General features: G+C 54.5%; 1 protein-coding gene across 1 annotated transcript; it reads left to right on the forward strand.

Moving 5' to 3' along the window:
- The first annotated feature begins 1754 nt into the window (after positions 1-1754).
- On the forward strand, positions 1755-18835 carry CDX1 (caudal type homeobox 1). Its single transcript, XM_058720017.1, has 3 exons — positions 1755-2324; positions 16840-16985; positions 17528-18835. Exons 1-3 carry the CDS (start codon positions 1880-1882, stop codon positions 17726-17728), a joined length of 792 nt encoding a protein of 263 aa, XP_058576000.1. The 5' UTR covers positions 1755-1879; the 3' UTR covers positions 17729-18835.
- Positions 18836-22392: the final 3557 nt, after the last annotated feature.

Below are 22392 nucleotides of genomic sequence, written 5' to 3' on the forward strand. Positions count from 1 at the left end.
GCACAATGGAAAGTTCCTCTGATCAGGAAGGGGAGCTCCGTGCTTCCTGTCCCCGATTCTGTTATAGTACCTATTGGAACCCCAGATGGACAAGATTCTGACCACGGCCAGCTTCAATAGGTGGGTCACCTGTACAGTCACCCAAGGCCCAGTGTTTAGAAGGGCCCCATGGGTGGTTAAATCCTCTCTGTCGCCATCTTGCAATTCTGAATAATTTTTGAACAAGGGACCTCACGTTGTCATTTTGCACTGGACCCTGTAAATTATATTCAGATCCTGACATCTGTCTGGATCTAGCCTTGAAATGATGCTGACCTGCCCTGGCAAACTAATGCAGTGACCCAAGGGAGGGACAGGTTGATAAGACCCTGATTCTGTCCACCTTTTGGGGGCCACATGTCTCTGCACAGGTAGGGTGTCCCCAGGAAATGTTGGAGGATCAAACACCGTCGGGGGCTTCTGTGCAGCTCGTTGGCACCGAATCCCACCCCCCGTGGAAAGGGAACCCATCTCCCCAAGACTTCCTGACCCAGGGCCTTGTCCTTCATGAATCCTTCCCCAAATCTCTCAGCCTTGCTGCCCGTTCCGGGCTCCTCAGCTGTTTTACACACTCCCTCTTGGGTAGCTGCGAAATGTTTACCAGTCTTTCTTTAATAGGGGGAGGGACACGCATGAAGCATTTAAAATACCAATGGGCCCCAGCTCTATAAGTGAACCAAAGCTTTTAGACCTTGATCACACAGGCCAACTGTTAAAAAAATCAACTGGAGAATTTTGCATCCAGACTGAGTGTTAGATAAGACTCAAGAATTTGTGTTAATTTTGTTAGATGTGTCTAATGGCATATTATGTAAGAAAGTGTCCATGCGCTTTAGAGATGCATGCGGAAGTATGTAGGGGTGAAATGACACGGTGTTTGAAGTTTGTTTTTAAAATACTCTGGCAAAAAGAGGGGAGTCGATAAAATAACTTACAAAAAGTTGATAATGGTTGAAGCTGAGTGATGGGTATATAGTGGCTCATTACAAATTCCACTTATGTGTATGTTTGAAACTTCTTAGTAAAATAAAGGGGGCGGGGGAGGGAAGCGCCTGCTGAGAGAATTGTGAAAAATTCCCTAGAATGTCCTCTTAAAGATGCCCCTCTTTAAGAACTTTCTCTGGAGAGTCAACTCAGGAAAACTCCCCGATTGTATGCAGACTCCTGTATGTGCATATGTGCATTTTCCCGGAAAAACCTCCACAGCTTGCTTCGGAGGCTCAGAGGGGTCGTGACCCCTCCCCCCCCCCCCAACATTAAGGACCCGCTACCTTACAGAGGGAACCCTGTTTGAAGTCAGGTTGCCCCCTCACCTCAGGCTGTTCACTGCGGAGTGCGCCACAGGCCTGATGTGGCTGTGTGACGCTGGCCTGGGGTTCCCCCCGCCGGCCCCTCGGATCCCTTTTCTCCACCTGTAAGATGGGGTCACGGGCGGTCCACGCGGCCCAGGGAGAAGGAAGTGTTCGGGCCGCCAGGCCGTCGGCCCCGCAGGAGCCCCACACCTAGCGAGGCCTCGACGCTCGCCCGGGACGCGTCCTCCGCGCCCCCGCCCCCTCCAGGCCCCGGCCCGTCCACCTCCCGCTTGGGGCAGCAATTTGTCTCCTTTTGAACCCCCCGCCCCCGACGGGTTTCCCCCTTTGATTCGCGGCGCGGAGGCTCCCCCCCGCTTTGAAATGCAAACCCGCCCGGGCTGGGGCCGCGGGCGCCCGGAGCTATAAAAGGCCTGGGTGGGGCGGGCGCGGCGGCAGGGCCCGCGAGTTCAGGTGAACAGTCTGCTCGTCGGGGCGGCCGGCAGCGGCGGCTCCAGGGCCCAGCATGCGCGCGGGGCCCCGCGGCCACCATGTACGTGGGCTATGTGCTGGACAAGGATTCTCCGGTCTACCCCGGCCCCGCCAGGCCCGCGAGCCTCGGCCTGGGCCCGCAAGCCTACGGCCCCCCGCCCGCGCCCCCTGGGCCCTCGCAGTACCCCGACTTCACCGGCTACTCTCACGTGGAGCCGGCCCCTGCACCCTCTGCGGCCTGGAGCGCGCCCTTCTCCGCGCCCAAGGACGACTGGGCCGCCGCCTATGGCCCAGGCCCTGCGGCCCCCGCCGCCAGCCCAGCCCCGCTGGCATTCGGGCCCCCTCCGGACTTTAGCCCGGTGCCCGCGCCCCCTGGGCCTGGCCCAAGCCTCCTGGCGCAGCCCCTCGGCGGCCCGGGCGCACCGTCCTCGCCCGGAGCGCAAAGGCGGACGCCCTACGAGTGGATGCGGCGCAGCGTGGCGGCGGGAGGCGGCTGTGGCAGCGGTAAGGACCCCTTCTTTGCCCTGAGCCTTTGGAAGGTTTCCCTGGGCACCGGCAGGTGCTGGGGCCAGGCCCAGTTGCCCCCTGTCTCACCCTTGCCGTGGCCCCGCGTGGGTCCCCCCTTTGGGCCTCCCTGACCTCTCTGGTCGGGGGGTGCTGTTCTCTCAGCTTCCCCCTTCAGAATCCCAGCCTGCCTGAGCCTTAGCTTAGGAAGCACAACCTGTCCTTCTGTATGGATAGGGAAATGGAGACCCTTAGAAGTGAAGAAACTCGCCTTGTGGTTGCCTGGCAAGGCTGGAACTAGAACGCGGGTCCCCAGGTTTATGCCAGGGCTCTTTCAGCAACACTGGCCCTGGTGGTCATCCGTTTCTTCCACCCCCTATCCCAGCCCCAAGAGGAAGCTGCACACCATACCCAGAAGGGGCGGTGCACTGACTGTGTGAACACGGGCGGATCACTTTCCTTTCCAGGTCTCAGTGCCCCCATCAGTACAGTGGAGAGAGTGGCGGGTCATATCCTTTGGACTGAAAAAGAGCCCTCTTCGGTTGAATTGGTGTGGGGGTCCATACCTTGCCATCCCAGGGCCCTCCCTGAACTCTTGACCCTGGGGGAGGGGAAAGCAGGAGCAGTTGGGAAGGTGGCTACTGTTTGGCTCCTGAGACAGTGAACCTCCTGCCCCCAGGCAGGCCTCTCTGATCCACCCTCTTCAAAGGCAGAGGAGGGGGCAGGACAAAGGGCCAGCTTTAATGAGGGGCGGCCTGACCTCCTTTATAGGTCCCCCCTTTGTCATGTAACAGGCTGCCCCTTGGCTCAGTAGTGACTCCTGTTGGCCGGAAAGTGAACACGATACCCCATTGTCCCGACTGTGTCCGGCCTGTCCTGACAAAGGCCACCTGGCCTTAGGGGCGGGAAGTTGGCCTGCCCACCCTTTGATGTCCGACCCCTCCCCCCTTCCTCCAGCTGGGAGGGAGCCTGGGACTTCCCCCACCTCCTCTCTCTCTTCACCCCCATGTCCCTACACACACACTCCTCACTCGCTGGGGCAGATGCTGGGGAGGTCTGGCTATAATTGTAGCACCTTCTTGGGAGGCCCAGGGACACAGAAGCTCCTATCAGCCTCCAGAGGCCTCAGAGGACTGGGGTGGATGCCCCAGCTCTGCCACTCATTTGTGTGACCTTGGCTAAATACTAACAGCTAACATTTATGGAACACTTACTAACGGACCAGGCACTGCCTAAGACCTTGCGTGCATTAACCCATTTAATTCTTACAACATTATTGAAGGTACTGTCATCATCCCCATTTTTACGATGAAAAATCTACGACCTAGAGGGGTTAAACCCTTATGCAAGGACGTATAACCAGTAAATGGTGGGGCTGGGACTTGAACCCTGGCCAATTGACCACCAGGCCTGTGTTCTAATCCTCTAAACAATAGCTTCTCTTAAATTAGTCATCTTTTCTGGGTCTCAGTTTTACCATCTGTGACATGATAGGGAAGGGTCTTGTACCTTTGTTTGATTTTAAAGGGGCCCTTTAGAAAAATCTGGTGGAAAATACAAATCTTCCCCCTAGAAAAAAAAGTGTTGCCTAATTCAGCAGATAATCCGAGGGATTCTAGAAGCTCCAAAATGATTTCTCCGTTGACCCTGGTTGAGAACCCTGCGTTAGATTGAATGAGAGGAGGTGTCTGGGGCCACTGACTCCCGGTTTTGTGTCCGTTCCCTGGAGAAATAAGCCTGCTTTTCCTGCTTCTCTATTCTAGTTGTTGCTTCCTCCTGATCAGGCAGCTTTGGAGATGGATGGTGAGGTGGCAGCTGGGAGAGGTCCAGATGGAGGAGGAGTTCCTCAGGAGCAAGGACCTGGAGAGGGTGCGCCAGTGGGGGTCAGAGGACAGGTGGGAGGCCTGGAGGAACTTTCAGGCTGTGTGATGTCAGGCAAATCTCCGTTCCTCTCTGGGCATAGGATCTTCAAGGGAACGGGCCCCAGCCTCTGGTCTCAACCAGTCATTTGAAAACTGTTGTCCCCAGGCAGATAGGAGACCCAGCTGTAAGTCTGCCCAAAGGCAAAACACCTTTCCCCTTTTACTCCCAGAAAGTAGAAAGAGAGGGCCAAGGGAGGTTTGCAGGCTCCCAAGGAGAGTGGCTGCCCCAGAAGCCAGGTTAGATTTATTCTGCTGAGGACACAGGCTCGCCAGCTTTCTAGAAGCTAGAAGCTGCTGCCTGTCTGCCCAGGGACATGTGACCAGTGTTCCTGAGATGGGGCAGGATTGGAATGGGGTTACAGACCTATCCTGAGAGAGAGGCCAAGCCTCCCCCCCCCGCCCCCCACCTACTGTGGCCTCAGTTTCTCCTTCTGAGCCATGAAGACCCCGGGGCTCTGGCGTGCTGCCTGTGTAATGCTGCTCTCTAGGATGGCAAAGGGAAGGTCAGCACCTGCCAGCACACCACCCCCCCCCCCCCCCCGCAACAAATGTTGCTGGCCACCTGGTCCTCTTGCCAGCCCTTTCTCTCCTGCACCTGAGCTTCTAGCACTCTAGAACATTTGAACTGGACAGTTGGGAGACCAAACAGGCAGTTGGGGAACTGAAGCCCAGGGACGGCAAACAATGTACTTGTTTCGCACCAGTGGAGGCTGAGCTGGGATAGATGTTGGGGGAGTCTGTTACAATTTCTCCGATGGTTTCCCGTTGGAAAATCTAGACTCCCTGAAGTCCACCAGACTGTAGAGCATCAGCACCTGGCCCCCGCCTGCCTCCCCAGCCTCCCCCCAGGCTACTTACTCTCTCCTTGGCCACCAAGCTCTAGACACTCCAGCCTTCTTTTACTTTCCCAGATGTGCCATGACCTGCCGCAGGTCTTGTGCGTGTGCTGTTCCCTCTTCCTGAAAACTCCTTGGCCCTAACTCTTGGCAGGCCTAGCTCCTTCTCACCCTTTAGGTCTTAGCCTGATGGTCATCTCCTCAGAGAGGTCCTCCATGATTTCCCAAGGCTCCCCCTATACACACACTGATAATCTTCGCCATGTTTCATTCAGAGCACTAACCCTGCTATCAGTTTACCCACTTATGTGTGTGTGTGTGTGTGTGTGTGTGTGTGTGTGTGTGTGTTGTCTGTTTCCCCACCCACCAAGGTAAACACCCATGAGGTCCAGAGCCATGTCCATTTGGCCCATCACTACATTCCAGATGCCATCTCAGTGCATGGCATTTAGTAGGGGCTCGATACATTTTGTTGAATGGATGAACAGGACAAGTGTGAGGAACAGTAAGACAGCTCTGAGAGAAGAGGGGGGGGAGATGAGATCTGGGCTTTGACATGTTTCTGAGGTCCCAGCCCTGGAGATGGGCCCATGACTGTCCAGCTGATCGAGCTCTTGCCTGTGATGGAAACCTGGTTGCTCCCCCTCTCCCTCCTGGGACGGTACTGTGGCCTCAGCCGAGGAGGTGGCTGAGATGAGACTGGGACTACCACCTTGGCTTTACCCTGAGGGACAGTGAGAACTGGAGAGAGAAGGGACAGGCTGTTGGGCTCCATCCCATAATCAAAATATTAACCAATTCTGAGTGATTGCTGTCACTTGACTGGGACCAGTATAGGACAGGACTATAAGGGGTCCTATTTTGTGGTCTTCCCTGTTGGCGTATATAAATACCAGCTTTGTCATTAAGAGGGTTATACATCACCCTCTGTCAAAGGCTCAGCATCTATTCCTTGGGAATCGACAATACTTTGCAGGTTAGTGGCCTTTGGGGTGGTTGATGTCCCACACAGGCCAGGGAGATGCTCACGGGGATGATGAAGCTGTTGCAGCAGGGATTAGGTCTTGGGCCAGCCCCTTCAGATTTCAGACAGAGAAACTGAGGCCCGGCGAGGGGATGAACCTTCCTCTCCCCACCACAATCCAGATCCCCTGTGTTGGCCCGTTGCCACAGCCACCAGCCTGGCCTCTCACCTTCACCCTCTCTCTGATACCCCAGCTGTCCTCACAACCATTACCAGATGTACCTTTTCAAGGCACATCGCCTGATCCAGAGCATTCCGTGGCTCTCCACTGCCTTTGGAATGCCCGTCTCGTTGTATGTCATTTCATTGCTTTCAAATCCAGCCCCATTTCTGTGGCATTCAGAGCCCTCTTGAGAGGGCTGTTGAAGACACTCTCTCACTAGTTTGTCTAGATACAGAAATGCTTACTGGGGGTGGCTTACGGCTGCGTGTGGGAGCCTCAGGCCTGGGACTGCATTTCTGTTAGAAGCTGCCGAGCCTCAGGCAAGTTAACTTGGATTGTCTCTCTGAACCTCAGTTTCTTCCACTATAACATTAGGATAATAATAGGATTGTACCTTGAAGCAATGGGGCTCATCGAGCCCAGCCCCTCTGCTTGGCACACAGTAGGTACTTAGTATATCAGTGCCTATGACTGTCTCTGCCTGTCCTTAGCAGGTGCATGGAAACACACACCTCACACTTCCTGCCTCTCCAGTCCGGGTCCCTCAACCTAAATTACCCACCCTTTCTTCCTACATCTTCACTAGTTCAAACACTGTGCCTTCGCTGCCACGGCCACCTCCTCTAGAAAGTCCTCCTTGGTTTCCTCCCCTCCAAGCACTACGTCAGGCCCTTGTTTTCACAGCATTTACCACTGTCTTCTTTACCCCTTCCATCTCCCTCAAGGACCTGTCAGAGTCAGCCCCGTCCTTCTCACCATGCCTTCCCGGGGGCAGGAGCTCGTGGCAAAGCTGAGAACTATGGCATTGGTTGAGTCCTCCCCGTGCACCAGGCAGCGTGCCAAGAACTTTGCACGGGTTTTCTTGCTTAAGCTTCATAACGACCTTAAGAGGTGCGAGGATCTATTATTAGTCTCATTTTACAGATAAAGTTAATGAGGCTCAGAGAGGGTAAGGTACCTGCTCGAGCTCACATAGCTAGGATGCAAACGGCACGGGCTTCAAACCCAGACTCCACGGCCTAGGGAGTATCTATCAAAGAAAGCAACCCACTCAGCAGCCCCAGACCCCTGCCCATGTGCGTCCCAGCCTGGGTGGGGAAAGGAGGCTGGTCAGGGAGGAGCTGGAAGACGCGGATGGGGGGAGGGTGGGCACAGCAGGGGCCAGGCTGTTTAAAACTGGTTCTCTAGGCAGAAGCTGGATTTGACACCTCAGTCTCTCAGATGTAGCTGGGAAGGGGAATGACCCAGTTAGAAGGTGGCAGAAGGCTTTTTTTGGTTGGGTGTTTTTTTTTCCCCCCCTGCTTTGGCAGATATTGCTGCCGAGAGCTCAGGAAATCATTCTGAAGGTCTAAAACAGCTTTGTTAGCAGTAGGGTCTGGCTGGTCAGGAGGAAGTTATCTTCGTGTGCTGGCCCTCCGGTTTCTGTTCTGGAGCTCCTGGGATTTGGAAACAACGTTTGCGTCTGGAGCCAACGTGGGTTAACTTGTTGAACCCTCCCCATGCCACACTTCAGCCCTCAAGCTTGTAGGGGTGCACAGGGAGGGGGCAGGCATTAGTGGAAGCCAAGATTGACCCTTCAAGTTCAACACCTTCCCGTGACTTCCCGTTGCTCTTGAAACCAAATTCAAACCCCTCACCCCAGGGCTCAGAACTCTGCTGGTCTCTCCAGCCTCACCTTGTGCCTCTCCCATTCGTTCATTTATTCGTTCAGGCAGGCAGACTGGGGAGTCTGGCCAGGAAGGCAGACTGGGGGCTCTCGGGAGCTGGCATTGTCTGCCCCTTGCTCTGCTACTCTCTGCCACAGGGCCTTTGCACATGCTGTTCTCTCTTCCTGGCACATTCCTCTCGTCTTTGATATAGAAACCTCCTCAGCCTTCAGGTCTTGATTGAAATGTCACCTCCTCCAGGAGATCCCCCCAAAATAATTAAAGGAGGTCCCCCCCCACCCTCCACCCCTGCAACTTATTCCGGCTCTCAGCTCTATGCTTACTTTCCTTCATGCTAATCCCAGTTTGTAATTATTTTGTTTGTTTGTTTTTAATCTGCCCCCTTCCCATGAAAGAGGGGAAGGAATGGTTTAACAAATCAATCCTGATCATCTACCATAGTAATAACGACATCAACTAGTACCTAGTAAGTACTCGGCACATGCTTGGCATTTCCTCAAATGCGGGTATTTCTGACCCCAGAACTGCACATTTCTGCATTAGATTAGTGGCTTTGACTAAGGCTCTGGGAGCAGGGGAGCTGGACAGAAGGACTGAGGTTGAGCTGACCAGCTGGTGGGCTGGCTGTGGGGGCCTGAAGTGCCTCTTGGGCTTTTGGCCTGAGTATCTGGAGGGTGGTAGCCATTTACCGAGATGAAGGAGGCCAAGGAGCAGATTTGTGTTGCATATTCAGCAAAGACTCATCAGGTACTCACTGTGTGTCAGGCACCATTGTGGGGCTGTGGGAGCAAGACGGCATCGTCCCTACCCTCGCGGAGCGGACCGGGGGAGCAAGGCGCTGAGGGGAGGGGGCTTGTAAAGGTCACCCCGTGATCCAGGAAAGGGCTGGAGCCTAGAGCCCCTCCCTGCATCGCACCCAGAATGTGTGACCTCAGGACGCAGGCCTGCAGACAGTTGGGCAGGAAGTTGACTTCCAGGGTGACCCTGGTAGGGCAAGGCTGAAAGGGGCACCGGGAAACAGCTCAGAGAGGCCTCAAGCTGTTCAGGCCTGGGGGAAGACGCGGAGGGACACAGTCGCTGTTTGCCAGTCGTGGAAGGGCTGTTCTGGGTCAAGGGCCCCCCCTTATTTTTTGGCGCCCCTGTGGAAAAACCGAGGGAAAATACAAGTAGGTGGTGGATGTAAAGAACAGGCTGCTTTGCAGATATACAAGCACACTCCGCGTAGGATGCGACACAGCTGTGGGCATCTGGCCCGAGGGAGGGTTTTGGTCTAGGAGGGCTGTCCAGTTGAACTTTCTGTGATCGCGGAAGTGCTGGGTATCTCTTCTGTCCAGTCTGCTAACTAGCCACTAGTTAGTTAATTCGTGTCCTCAGTTTACAGGTGTATTCCTGGCATCCAGAGAGGTTCGGTGACTTGCCTGGGCTCACGTCGCTGGCCTGTGGCCAGGCTGGGGTGGAACAGACAGGTCTCCCCGACCCTGAACTTTTCTGTCTTCCTCACTGCCTCCCTCAGCCAGGCCAGGCCGTGTGCCTCCACGGAGAAGACATGGCAGGGGACGATGCCAGGGTGGCCTGGGAGGAGAAGGTGCAGTGCCAGCTGAGTGCTGTGGCTGGGAAGGAGGGCGACAGTGGGGAGGAGAAGCTGGCCTAAGGCTGCAGGACCTCCCCATGCCCCTCCCCCCGGCCATGCCAGCCTCACCCCTGCCCCAGAGCTTGAATGAGGAACCGTGATGGAGCAGCCTGGGCCTGGCCACACAGCCGGAACAAGGACCCAATCAGGGCCCAGGAAGGGACATCCATTCATCATGAAACCGGCCAGGTCAGGGCTGCCACAGCAGAGGTCCCACCCCTGCTGGCGGGATGGAGAATCAAGCCCAAGCCGAACATCCATACGCAGCGGCCGGGCCAGATCTCCCCGCTCGCAGGCCAGTGTGTTCCTTGCCCTGCAGCTCCCCATCGGGGCGCATTCCTCTGTCTCCCTAGGGACCCTTCCCGCATCCGCTTCCACAAATAGCTCAGCTGTCCTTGACATCCCCTTAGCTCTTTGCCCTTTACAAACTGCTTTCCCGTCCAAAGCCCGAAGAAGTTCAGTCACTTGTCAAGTCCTTCGGCCTGGGCCCAAGCCCTTAGAGGAGGGCTCAGAGCTGCAGAGAACTTCAGAATCTACAGGCCCTCAGCGCTGATCTTCTTCTGATGCACGGGAGAAACTGAGGCCTGGAGAGGAGAAGGGGCTTATTCAAGATCACACAGATGGCACAGAATTGGGGCCAGGAAACACTGACTTCAGCTAGTGGTGCAGAATAGCGTCCGTGGGCTGCCAGAGACGGCAGGGAGTGCAGGATGCCGTGGATCGGGGCTGGAGTATTTTTAACAGGCCTACCTGCGTACATGTGTGCATACTGCGTGTGTGTTTGTGTGTTGGGGGGGATTGTGATGCACAGTCAGGATGGGGCTGGACCACACAGGGAGGGGGCATGGAGGGTTGAGGCTGGGTCGGTGTTCCAGGCCCTGAGGGCCGGAACTGGCAGTGGCTTCCCCAGGGCCACAAACCTAGCAGGAAGAGGACAAAGGAAGTGCTGACCCAGGGGCCATTCGATTTTCCTGGAGCCACCCACCCCGCCCTGGGGACAGAGGCTGAACTCTGTCCTTGCCTGGCCCAGGCTGGGTGGGAAGGCCCCACCGCAGGCCGCTGTGGCTCCTGTCCCCTATCCTCCAGCTGGGCAGGCCCGGTATCTAGGCTCTCAGACAGGGAAATCGGTCTTAGAATTCTTTCGGCAAAAATAACAAACACAACCAGAGAATCAACAAACATTGGGAGCCTCATGTTTCCAAGTTGGAGAGGACCTTATAAATAAACAGTCTCATCCAGCACATCCCCCATTGCCCAGATCCATTTCCCAGCCTTTCTGCTACAGGGCTTATCGTGCCACTGTTGGAAATCAGCACGGTCTGCCCATCCTTGCGCACCTACTAAGTGCCAGGTACTGTGCTAGGTGTCCTCCATTTATGTCAAGTGATCCGCTGTGCCCCCCGGTGGTTGGAGATAATTATGGGAGTCCTCACCCTGTGTGAGAGGTTCTAGTGCTCTTTCTGAGGCTCGACAGACCTGGGTTGAAATCCCACCTGCCAGATGTGTGGACCTCTCTGAGCCCCAGTTTGCTTATCTGTAAGTAGGGATCACAGTTGCCCGGTTTCATAAATTGTTGAGAGATGTGTGCGTGTCCACACGTGGACGTGTTGGCCATTATTAGAATGTTAGTTGCCTGCATTGTATAGATACAGAACATGATGCTCAGAAAGCTGAGGTGACTGGTCCTAGATCACCCAGCCAGTGAGAAGCTGTACTGCACAATCCCAGAGGTCTGCTTGCTCAGACCACCTCATGCCTGGGGCACCTGAGAGCTCGTCACACATCAAATCCTTGAGTCCCATTTTAGCCCCACTGAATCTGAATTTCTGGCCTAGAATCTGTGCTTTTAAAGAGCTTCCCAGGACCTCCAGTGTGCATGCTTTCGGAGATGGGGACTTTGCTACCTCCACAGCCGCCCAGTGCACACGGATGGGCCATTCCTCGTGTCCCAAAGCCTGAGCAAAGAGAAAGCCTCTCATTTGGGTGAGTTATCCGAGGATCTTCCCTGGTGTGCTCACCACTGAAGAGCTGGAGGGGGCTCCCCACCCCTCCTCCCACCCACTGGCACTGGCATCTGGCCCGGAGGGTTATTCATTAGGTGGCTGGGAGCGGCTGGCCTCCGTCAGACACCTGTTGCAGGAGCCCGGACTTCCCTCTCAGCCCCAGCATCCCAGGGGCCTGTAAATCATTCATCCCAGGGCCCTCTCCCTGCCTGCTGCTCTCACACACCTCCCTGCCCCCTCCCCCCTAGGCTCCTGGGTGGCGCAGGTGCTCATAGGAGGGGGAAGGGAGGGTGGCTTGGGGCAGTCAAGAGTTCTGGCCTAGACCTGGGACTGGAGCCCAGGGCTCCTGACTGTCATTAAAAATACAAATTCATATCGCACATGGTAAAAAAAAAAAGAGAGAGAGAGAGAAAGAGAAAAGAGAAAAGAAGGAGGAAAGGAAGGAAGGAAGGAAAGGAAGGAAGGAAGGAAAGGAAAGGAAGGAAGGAAGGAAGGAAGGAAGGAAGGAAGGAAGGAAGGAAGGAAGGAAGAAAGGAAAATAACAAATGAGGGGAGCCTGGGTGGCTCAGTCAGTTAAGCATCCAACTTCAGCTCAGGTCATGGTCTTGTGGTTCGTGGGTTCGGGCCCCATTCCGGGCTCTGTGCTGACAGCTCAGAGCTTAGAACCTGCTTCAGATTCTGTGTTTCCCTCTCTCTCTCTGCCCCTCCCCCACTCGTTTTCTTTCTCTCTCTCTCTCTCTCTCTCTCTCTCTCCCTTTCTCAAAAATAAACATAAGAGAGAGAGGAAGGAAGGAAATAAAGGAGAGACAGGAAGGAAATAAAGGAAAGAAAGAAAGAAAGAAAGAAAGAAAGAAAGAAAGAGAAAGAAAGAAAAAGAAGGAAGGAAGGGATGGAGGGAAAGAGAGAAAGAAAGAAAAAAGAAAGAAGAGAAAGAAGGAAGGAAGAGAAGAAAGAAAGAAGAAAGAAAAAGAAAGAAAAAGAAGGAAGGAAGGGATGGAGGGAAAGAGAGAAAGAAAGAAAAAAGAAAGAAGAGAAAGAAGGAAGGAAGAGAAGAAAGAAAGAAGAGAAAAAGAAAGAAAGAAAAGGAAGGAAGGGATGGAGGGAAAGAGAGAAAGAAAGAAAAAAGAAAGAAGAGAAAGAAGGAAGGAAGAGAAGAAAGAAAGAAGAAAGAAAAAGAAAGAAAGAAGGAAAGAAAGGAAAGAAGGGAAGAAAAGAAAGGAAAAGGAAAAGAGAATCCTCTCAAAGACTCTTACATTCTCACCTTCCTGAGGCCCCACAGCTTCTAGCTCCCTCTCCAGAGGCAGCCCTGTTATTGGCTTGTATATTCTTTTAGAAAGAATTCTATGGGTACACATACATGTGTGAGTGTGTACGTATGTGTGTGTGTCTCCCCATTTTTATACAAAAAAACAGTAATATGCCATTCACGCTATTTTGTCTTTTTTTTTTCTCAACATACCTTAAAAATCACTCCATATTAGTATGTAGGGACCTTTATAGTTTCTTTCTTTCTTTCTTTTTTTTTTTTTCTCACCATTGTATTTATTTTTGAGAGACAGAGAGAGACAGAGCATGAGCAGGGGAGGAGCAGAGAGAGAGGGAGACACAGAACTCGAAGCAGGCTCCAGGCTCTAAGCTGTCAGCACAGAGCCCGACGCGGGGCTCGAACTCACAGACCGCGAGATCACGACCCGAGCCGAAGTCAGACGCTCAGCCACCTGAGCCACCCAGAGCCCCCAGTATAGTGTTCCTCTTCGTGGACCTACCGTCTCTTGTTTAGCAAGTTCCCTACATGTAGACATGTACAGTTTTTAGTCTTGTGCCTTTCAAAACAGCCATAGCTTTGGGCACTTTTTCTGTGAGATCAATTCCAGGAATTGGGATTAATGGGTTGAAGGGTGCGTGTTAAATGAGGCTAGATAGTACCAAGTTGGGCTCCAAGGAGAATGTTCCAGTTATTACTCCGTGGACAGCATATGGGATCTGTTGGTTCCCGGACCACAGTGTGATACCAAATGTTTTGTTCTTCGGCAGAGCCATGTTCTTAGCAGTAAAATGGTGTGCTTTGAGAGCTTCACCAGATAGAGGTTGGCCAGTGGTTCCTGAGCTTACCAGCCCCATCTCCTGGGCCCAGAGAGGAGGCGACAGGGTCTGGGGGCTGGGTCTGCCCTGGCAGGAACAGCAAGAGATAATTACGTGGCTAGAGCCCTATCTCCTATCTGGTACCCCCCTCCTCAAATCTGGGATGAGTCAAGCTACGGTTTGAGTGGCCAGAGCCCAGGGTTTATACCGCTACCAGGCAGGATGGCCCTCGGCGAAGATGCCCCCCTTCTGAGCCCCAGTTTCCCCCCATTACGAAACTGGGTGTGATGGATCCCCGCTTGCTCATCAGAAAAAATGGGAAGGAGCCCTGGGTGCCTGAGGAAAAGGGTGTCTTTGTAAGCGCTGCTCGTAATCTCAGGCTGTTTGGGTGGGAAGGGAGCCTTGCAGCCCCACTTCAGGCTGTGAGTGTTCTGGGAATTTTCAAGGGCCCACCCAGCCTGTGGACCATCCAGCCCCAGCCCAGGGCTCTCGGGGGCCTGTCCTCACCATGATCTGGCCCCTCCCTTCCCAGAAGTACAAGTATAGCAGTGGTCTGCTCTTTGAGCATCTCTTGCCCAGGATTAGGGGGCCTCTTGGGGGGCTCTGTGGACCCTAAGCCTGACGGGGTGGGGAGTTGTGCCAGGAGCAAGGAGTGGGACTCTAGACCAGATGACATGGCCTTGGGCAAGTCCACACTTGCAGGGGGCTTCAGTGACCCCGACTGTACAGGGAGGTTGAACTAGAAGGACTCACGAGGTCTCTATTATTTGGACCTCCAGCAGTTGTATAACCTGCTGGAACCCTCAGTCTCTTCATCCGTAAAATGGGAGGAGACTAAACCGAGCCCTTCTGGCGTTAGCCCAGCGAAGATGCAGAGCTCTGTTGGGCTCTGGGGGTGGTGGCATTAGGCAGAACTGTTTTTGAGTTGGCGTTGAATTTTCTAGGCCAAGGAAGGGCCCATCTGGAGCCAAGGCCTCAGCAGCCACTCCCTTGTCCCTTTCCTGGGCCAGACCTGGCCGAGGGCCGAAGTTGTCCCGTGCTACATCAGGCGGTGGGCTGAGGTCAGTGGATGTGGAAGCGTCCAGTGCGGTTCTGCTGCTCTGGCAGGAAACCCAAGGAAAAAAGCCCAGAAACATCTGCTGTCTCCCATTTTCCGCAAAACCATTTGGCTCTTGGGGAGCCCGGTGGCCGTCCTGCCAAGCTGCGTGGGCTTAGTAGTGGGGCGGGAGCTGGGAGAGGGGTGGGTGGTTAGCACAGGGGTGCTGAGGGACAGGCAAAGCCAGAGCTGTGACCCCGGGGGGGTAAAGGCCAGGCTGTATGGGGGTAACTGGGTAAGGTGGAGCAGGGTCGATGGTGATTCCAAGACCCGCCATACCCTGGTGGGACACACGTGTGGGCCTGAAAGTGCTTGCGTGTGCCTCCTATTTATAGCCAAGTTCTCAGCTTCTTACGAAGGAAGCTGGTGTTTAGTCAGGCCCCCGCACCAGCCCAGGCCAAGCATGACTCTTAATATTCTCTCCAGACAGACCTCTGATCCCAGCCCCAAAGAGAGCCCTGACATTAACCCCAGTCGGTCCTCAAGTCCAGCTCTTGGCCCCAGGCTGAGCCCTGTAGAGAAGCCAAGCCACATCCTTCTCTCTCCTGGGTTACTGCGGGACTATCTGTGCTTCCCCCATCCTCTTGCCAATCTGTCCTCCATGCAGCAGCCAAAGTCATATTGAAACCTACATCAGACTTCCTGTCTCCTGGGCTCAGAACCCTGCAATGGCTCCCATCCCAGACAGAGTAAAACCCAGAGTCCTTTTCATGGCCTGTAAGGTTCTGGATAGCCTGCCCCTCTGTCCTTGCTCACTGCAGTCTGGCTATGCCAGCCTCCTCACTGTTCCTCACACATGTCAGATGTCAGGCATGCGCCCACCACGGGGCCTTTGCACTTGCTGTTCCCTGCACCTGGAACCCTCTTCCCCAGACACCTGCATGGCTATTTCCTTCGCCTCCTTTAGATCTTTGCTTAAATTCCCCTTCTCAGTAAGACCTTCATGGACGACTCTATTTAAAATCACGTACTCTCTCCTCCCCAAATTCCCAGTCCTCTTTTCCTGCCTTCTTTTTCTCTGGAATACCTATCAACTAACATATCAAATATGTAGTATTAACATATCAAATTATTTTGGTCTAGCTCCCTCCACTAGAACCTAATTTCACTGTGAGAAGGGATTTTTTTTTTTTTTTTTTTTTTTTTTTTTAGTTTTGCTTACTGGTATACCCCAGTGGTTGGCCCACAGCAGGAGCTCAGTAAATATTTGTAGCCTGAGCCTCAGTCACTGCTCTGTGCCCGCAGGAGAAGCGGCAGTGTGGATGGCTCTGGGCAGACCAACCCCAGCTTGGGGCTTGGTGTCTAGGGCCAGGGCCTTTTGAGGTACCTGACAGGTCCTCAGGGCCACCAGCTGTCTCAGTGTTTTCTGTTTGGTCTCAGGGCCAGCAGCCACCAGGGGTCTGACGGAAATTGAGGAGCACCCACCCCAGGACGGTGCGGCAAGCTTCTGCCTCTACCTGTGGTCGCTCTTCCCCACTCTCTTCTCATGCACTGGAAAGAGGGGCAGCTGACTCGTCATTAGTCTCCATCTGGCCTGGCCTGCCAGGTGACCCTCCGTGTCGCCGGTGTGAGTGCCTGTGGTCTCAGGATCCTGAATCAGAACCACCAGGGGGGCTTGCTAAAAATGCAGACTCTATCGCCAGGCTTTCCAGTTCACAGGGTCAGGGATGGCCGGGAAGCTGTGTTTTCCACAAGCTCCCCAAGTGTCCTTTGCGCAGCGGCATCTGGAAACTGCTGGGTTAGAGCTGGTGGAGCTGGCGATCAGAGTAGGGTCAGAGGAGCCGGATTGAAACCCCAGCTCCACCAGCAGCTTGCTGTGTAACCCTGAGTGAGTGGCTTCTCTTCTCTGAGCCTCAGTGCCTCCCCAAATGGGCATGAGAGCAGTGCCTGCCTCTCAGGTTGGGGGTCTCCAAGCCTGACGTTGGGGGAGTAATTGTTACCCCAGGCCTCGGTGTGTGTCCCTCCCCACCTCAGGGTTCTCCCTTGGGGGCCTGGATTTCTCCCTTCACGGGGCCCTGCCTGGGCCTTTTACAGGCCCCACCCCCACCCCCCCCCCCCCCTCACCACGTCTCCTGGCCCCTCTGCTTCTCAGGTAAGACCCGGACCAAGGACAAGTACCGCGTGGTCTACACCGACCACCAGCGCCTGGAGCTGGAAAAGGAGTTCCACTATAGCCGTTACATCACCATCCGGCGGAAGTCAGAGCTGGCCGCCAATCTGGGGCTCACTGAACGGCAGGTGTGTGGGTACCCCCACCTTAACCACGAGAGCAGTACTGGGAGTCTGGCCTCCAGGCTGTCAGGCAGATTACGGACTCAGTCAAGGGAGAACAGAGAGGTTGAGTCTCTGGCCATAGTCACACAGCATAGCAGAAACCCAAACCCCACTATCCCTGACCCCCAACGGGGGCGGGGGGGGAGGGTAGGAGATCTGCTTAGCTATAGGCTACAGCAGGCTATGATGATTCCTGTTTAAGTCCCAGGGAGCACAAGGAAGTCTTCCTGGAGGAGGGGTGTTAGAGCATGGCCTTAGAAAATGGGGACAGAGGAGGTTACAGAGAAAGTTGTCTTTAGGGTTGCAGGTTGTAGACGGGGAGGATGTATTCAGCGTCCATGAATAGTCCAGGTGGTGGTGCAGGAGGGAGGCCCGAAGCCCCCTGTGGAGAAATAAGAGCCCAGCTATCCTCCCTCTTCCTCTCGCTCTGCCTTTTGGTCTCTTCCCTCCGTCCCCCCCCCGCCCCCCCCCCCAACCTAGCCCATCTCTGCTCTCTGATACCACAGGTGAAGATCTGGTTCCAAAACCGGCGGGCAAAGGAGCGCAAAGTGAACAAAAAGAAGCAGCAGCAGCAGCAGCCCCCACCGCCAGCCCACGAAGTGGCCCCCACTGCAGCTGGGCCGTCCCTGGGGGGCCTGGGCCCCAGCTCTGCCAGCCTCTTGGGTGCCTCCTCCCCAATGCCTGTTAAGGAGGAGTATCTGCCATAGCCCCCTGCCCTCGCCCCGCGGGCTGGGGGCCTGGGGACTCCGACGCTGGGCATGTGGCTCCCGTTAAGGCCTAGGAGGCTCGGTCTGAGTCCCAGCCCTGCCACTGACCTTCTAGGTAACCTTGGACAAGTTGCCCACCCAGCCCTTGCATCCCCTTGGCCCATCTGTGCAGTGAGCCTGTGGGAGAAGGACCTTTCCAGCTCCTGTGTTCTAGGCCTCAGGGGGGTAAAAGAACCCAGGGTAGGAGGTCTCAATCCCCAGAGGGCTAGGTGAGGGGCCATAAGTCCCTAGGTCCCACCTCCCCTTCCATAGGTTCAAGGGTGGGAGGCCCCTGGAGGGAGTGCACTGACTCTGGAGAAAGGGGGCAGAGCTGAGAGAAGATGGAAAGCTTGCAGCCCGGAACCGAGGGGGAGGGATGTGGTCAGCTCACACCTGCCTCTTCCTGCAGCCTCCCCTCCGGTTGCCCCCCACCACAAATTGCCCTGACCCCCGTCCAGGCTGGATGCAAAGCGCAAAGCCCACAAGACGGAACCAGAGCAAGAGGCTCTGATGACCGACCCCTCTGGACCGCAGAGCCATATCCCCCCGCGAGCATTCTCAGTGGGGCCTCCAGGTGGGGGGATCCAGGGGGGGCCAGAGGGGCAGCGTCCACCTGCCTAGTTTCTATCACCCCACTAGGCTGTCCCTTAGGGCCCAGGCCCCAGGGAGTCCCCGGGGGACTTCCTCTGGACCAAGCGGCGCTCACAGCTGGGCAAGCGTTGTACATAGAGTGGAATCTCTTGGATGCAGCTTCAAGAATAAATTTTTTTTCTCTTTAAAAAGAAGTATAAAAATCATTGTACACAGCATTAAAGGAAGATGCTGAAGAAGCATAAACCGTCCTCACCCTTCCCTAACAATTGTGCGGTCCCCTCCAGTCTCTGTAGGCCTGTAACAAGGTCACCTTTAAAATGTGTTTGAAAGATCAAAAGAGGACATTGTTAGAGTAAGTCCATGAGACTATGTAAAATTTTAAGTGCATCTAATAAGCAGAATCATCAGACCCAATATATCAGTTTTGTTTTTTTTTATTACTCAAGTACTTTCAGCTCACATTTTTCTTTCAACAGATGATACTCATTGGGAACCCCCGTGTGCCAGGCCTGGCTGAGCCCACAAAAGTTCCTTGGCCCACAAAAGTTCCCAGTCGGAGCTATGCCCTGGGCATCAAAGGAACAGAGCATCCGGGGAGCCCAGAGTGGGCTCCCAGCTTATAGCAGAAGGTCTGGGAGGCTTCCTGGAGGAGGTGATGTTTGGATTGAGGCCTAAAGGTCTAGTAGGTGCTGTCAGACCAAAAAGAGACCAACATACTCATAAAAAAGAGTACTGACAATGTGAACTTAAAATATAATTTTTTTTTTAACTCCTGAGACAAGCTACTGTCCTCAACTCCCTTCCAGGGGCGGGCAGAAGTCTGGGGCCTTCGCTCCTGAGAAGCCTCTGGTGCCAGCTGCCTGCCCCTGTTTACCGTTCTGGGATGTGGCCCAGCCATAAAAAGTGTGTGCAGCCTGCCTGCCTGCCCTTTGCTCCTGGGGCACGTGGTGGATCCAGTCCCCACACAAGCCCCTGGGAGCAGCAGGCACTTCCCCCTCCTCCTGCTGGTGGCCTGGGAGACAGCACAGCTTCCCCAAAGATGGTGGGCATCTAAGGCCTGGGAACAAGGCGGTACCAGGGAAAGGACTATGCTTCCAAGAGCAGAGGAGGAAGGTTGGTGGCAGGTGCGGTTGGCAGCGCGTGGATTCTGACCTTCACAAATATTTGCTGTGTGACCCTGGGGTAACTGCATCTCCTCTCTGGGCCTCATTTAAGAAGTGGCTCAGGTCAAATAAGTTTGGCAAGTCCCGCAGACTCAACCCTTCTGGGGGCGAGAGTGGCACGTAAACACATCAAAGTCTCTGATATGTCCAGCAGCAAAGAAACCCCTTGACTTTTCTTTAATCCAACATTCTCCATGCTTTGCTACCCAGGAGCCCCCTACCAGCCCCTGCTAGCACCCCGGGGAGCACCACACACTCTGGAGTGTGGGCATGCTGTGGGCTGGAGGGCCATGCTTCAGCTGTAACTCGGTGTTCACGGCACGTTTTGTCACATGGCCTGGCCTCCGGCTTGACTACCTCCAAGCTCTGAGACTTCAGACAACTTACTTAGCTTCTCTGAGCCTCAGCCTCCTCGTTTGTCAAATGGAAATGAAATACTTTGACCTATCCAGAATTTAGCACAGGGTAGGTGCTGTCTTTTAGCCACCTGCTTACGGGGCTGTTGTGTCCTAATGTGAGATGCTGGCGGGCCCGCCTAATGTCCCCACTACCCCAAGGTTGAGGACAGATGGTGGTGTGGAAGATCTGAGGCAGGGCAAGCCTGTCCCCAGCCACAGGAAAACCTCTGTCTGGCCGGAGGGCAGTGGCTGGGACTGGCAGGCTGGGTGAGCGGCAGGTGAAGCCCACGTGGAAGGTCAGGGGGCTAGGTTGGGCCCACAAGTGAGGTTGATCACCTGTCAACCTCCAGAAAAGAGGAAACCTTTATCTAAAGTGACTTTCAAGCAGTGTCATGGGCTGCCTTGTGAGACAATGAGTTCCCTATCACTCAGAGGGTCCCCCCCAGAGCCTGGGGTGTTGTGGCTCAAGAAAGGGACCCTTCCTGTCCTGTCGGACCCAGAAGCCAGCCCAGTGCTAAGAGGTATTCTAGCTTTCCTCTCGTGAGGAGCTGCTGTTACTTCTGTTCTGTATATAGCAATTTTATGTCCCCGTTCCCCCTGGGGGGCAGGCGCCGGTGGCTGGAGACTGGGGCTCCAGACAAACATCAGATATGGCTTGGCCTGGCCCTCAGAGGCCCATGGCCTGGTCATGGCCTGCAGCAAATCAGAAGCATGCCCATCAGCACAATGTTTTGCATGTGATTTCATCTGCAGACCCCTAATGCCCCGCTGAGAACCTCAGTCTGTCTCGACTGCCAAGAGATCAGTGTGGGCAGAGCAGAGAGGGCCACAGCTCCACTCTAGGGGAGGACTCAGCCCAGCTCTAGGAATAGAAAGGGTCTCCCGCCCCCCAGGGTATGTGTGTGCACACGCACGTGTAACGGATTGTGATGGGGATCTGTCCGAGGAAACCAGCCTGGCTCCTGGTGGATGAGGTGCCCCGCCAATGGGATGCAGAACCTGGGAGCACAGCAGGCCTAGGAGAGGGCGGCTTTGGAGGGCAATCCTGTCCCAGCACGGCCGCACCAGAGCCACTTTCTCTGAATCATACCAGATGGACCAGCAGCCTGATTCCTCATTTTTTACAGTCGCCACTCGCCGGTGTAACAAAACACATGCTCTACAGTGATACAGTCTGAACGTTTCAGCAAATTAAAAATGTTTATTTATATGCATTTAAAAATATCTCCGTATATAATAAAAGGAAGTACATTTTCATCTAAGACTTTCCTTAAATCAGCACACATCTCCATTAGACTTCTGGTTTGATGTGAGACCAGGAGAAATGAGAGAGAGAGAGGGAGAGAGAGAGGGGCGGGAAGAGGGAAAGAGAGACAGATTATTTACTGGTTGGGATTCCTAAGTGCTGTCTTTCTGCCAAGTAGTAACCAAACTTCCTCTGGGAGAGGGGAGAGGGGACAGCGGCTGCAGGGGACGTCAAACACGCTTGGTGTTCTGAGGGTGACTGAGGGTTCAGTGGGCAGACTGACTTATGTGGACAATATCTTCTAGAAGATATTGGGATTTTGTTTGTTTGTTTGATGAAGACCAGACTTTTCCAACAAGGGCTGTGGTGATAGGGCAGGGGATGGCAGAAAGCTGTGATCTGGAGGGCAGAGCCTGAGTGGGCTCAGACTCCTAGATGCCAGGACTAACCCTGCCTCTACTTCACACGGCGATTATGCAAGTCCTGCCTTTTCTGGGCCTCGGTGTCCCCATCTGAAAAGTGGGAGCCTGGATCCATTTGTACTCACAGCCTCAACGACTGCCTCTGATGTGCAGTGTTCACCCCATAATGTGTTTGCTTGTGGGAGGCTAAAGATCCAGTCCTGTTCCCTCCCATTACCCCAAGGCTGGCTCCCCCCAGGACTGGGGGGACCAGGTGCAACTGGGAGGGGGCCATAAAGAAGCCAGTCTTCCAGGGCTCTTGAGCCAATGCCTCCCCTCTATTCCCTCTTCCTGTGGTTCTCCGGACCTTCCGTGGGATCTGATGAAACCCACGTACCAATGGGAGGGGGTTGTTCAGCAAAGCTGGAGCCTGTCCTATAAGAGAAGAGGTGATAGTCCCTGGAGGGGGGGGCGGTGGGTGGGTTCCACCTGGGCCTTCCTGGATTCAGGAGCTGCTGGCTTTTGCCCTCTTGGCTTCTCTCCAAAGCCCAGAGATTCAGTGCTCTGTGTGGCCTTGGGTATATGACTTCACTGCACTCTGAGGCAGGTTCCTCAGGTGCAAAATGGGGATGCACAAACCTGTCTTCCCAAGCTGTTGGAAAGAATTACAAATTAGATATAAGCCTTCATCAAACGAACACAGTAGGGTTCAATAAATGTTCCTTCCCTTCACATTCAGGCCCAAAGGGCTCCTTCCTCCTGTATCTGGAGAGCCCCTGGCCTGCACTTGAGGCCGGACTTAAAGAAAGGAGCCTCTGGGTGA

The sequence above is a fragment of the Neofelis nebulosa genome, chromosome 1, assembly GCF_028018385.1.
Source record: "Neofelis nebulosa isolate mNeoNeb1 chromosome 1, mNeoNeb1.pri, whole genome shotgun sequence".
Taxonomy (NCBI): Eukaryota; Metazoa; Chordata; class Mammalia; order Carnivora; family Felidae; genus Neofelis; species Neofelis nebulosa.

Coding starts and splice junctions, on each gene's coding strand:
- CDX1 (XM_058720017.1), top strand. CDS start 1,880: ATGTACGTGGGCTATGTGCTGGACAAGGATTCTCCGGTCTACCCCGGC. Junction 2,325..16,839: donor GGGAGGCGGCTGTGGCAGCG/GTAAGGACCCCT, acceptor TCTGCTTCTCAG/GTAAGACCCGGACCAAGGAC. Junction 16,986..17,527: donor TGGGGCTCACTGAACGGCAG/GTGTGTGGGTAC, acceptor CTGATACCACAG/GTGAAGATCTGGTTCCAAAA.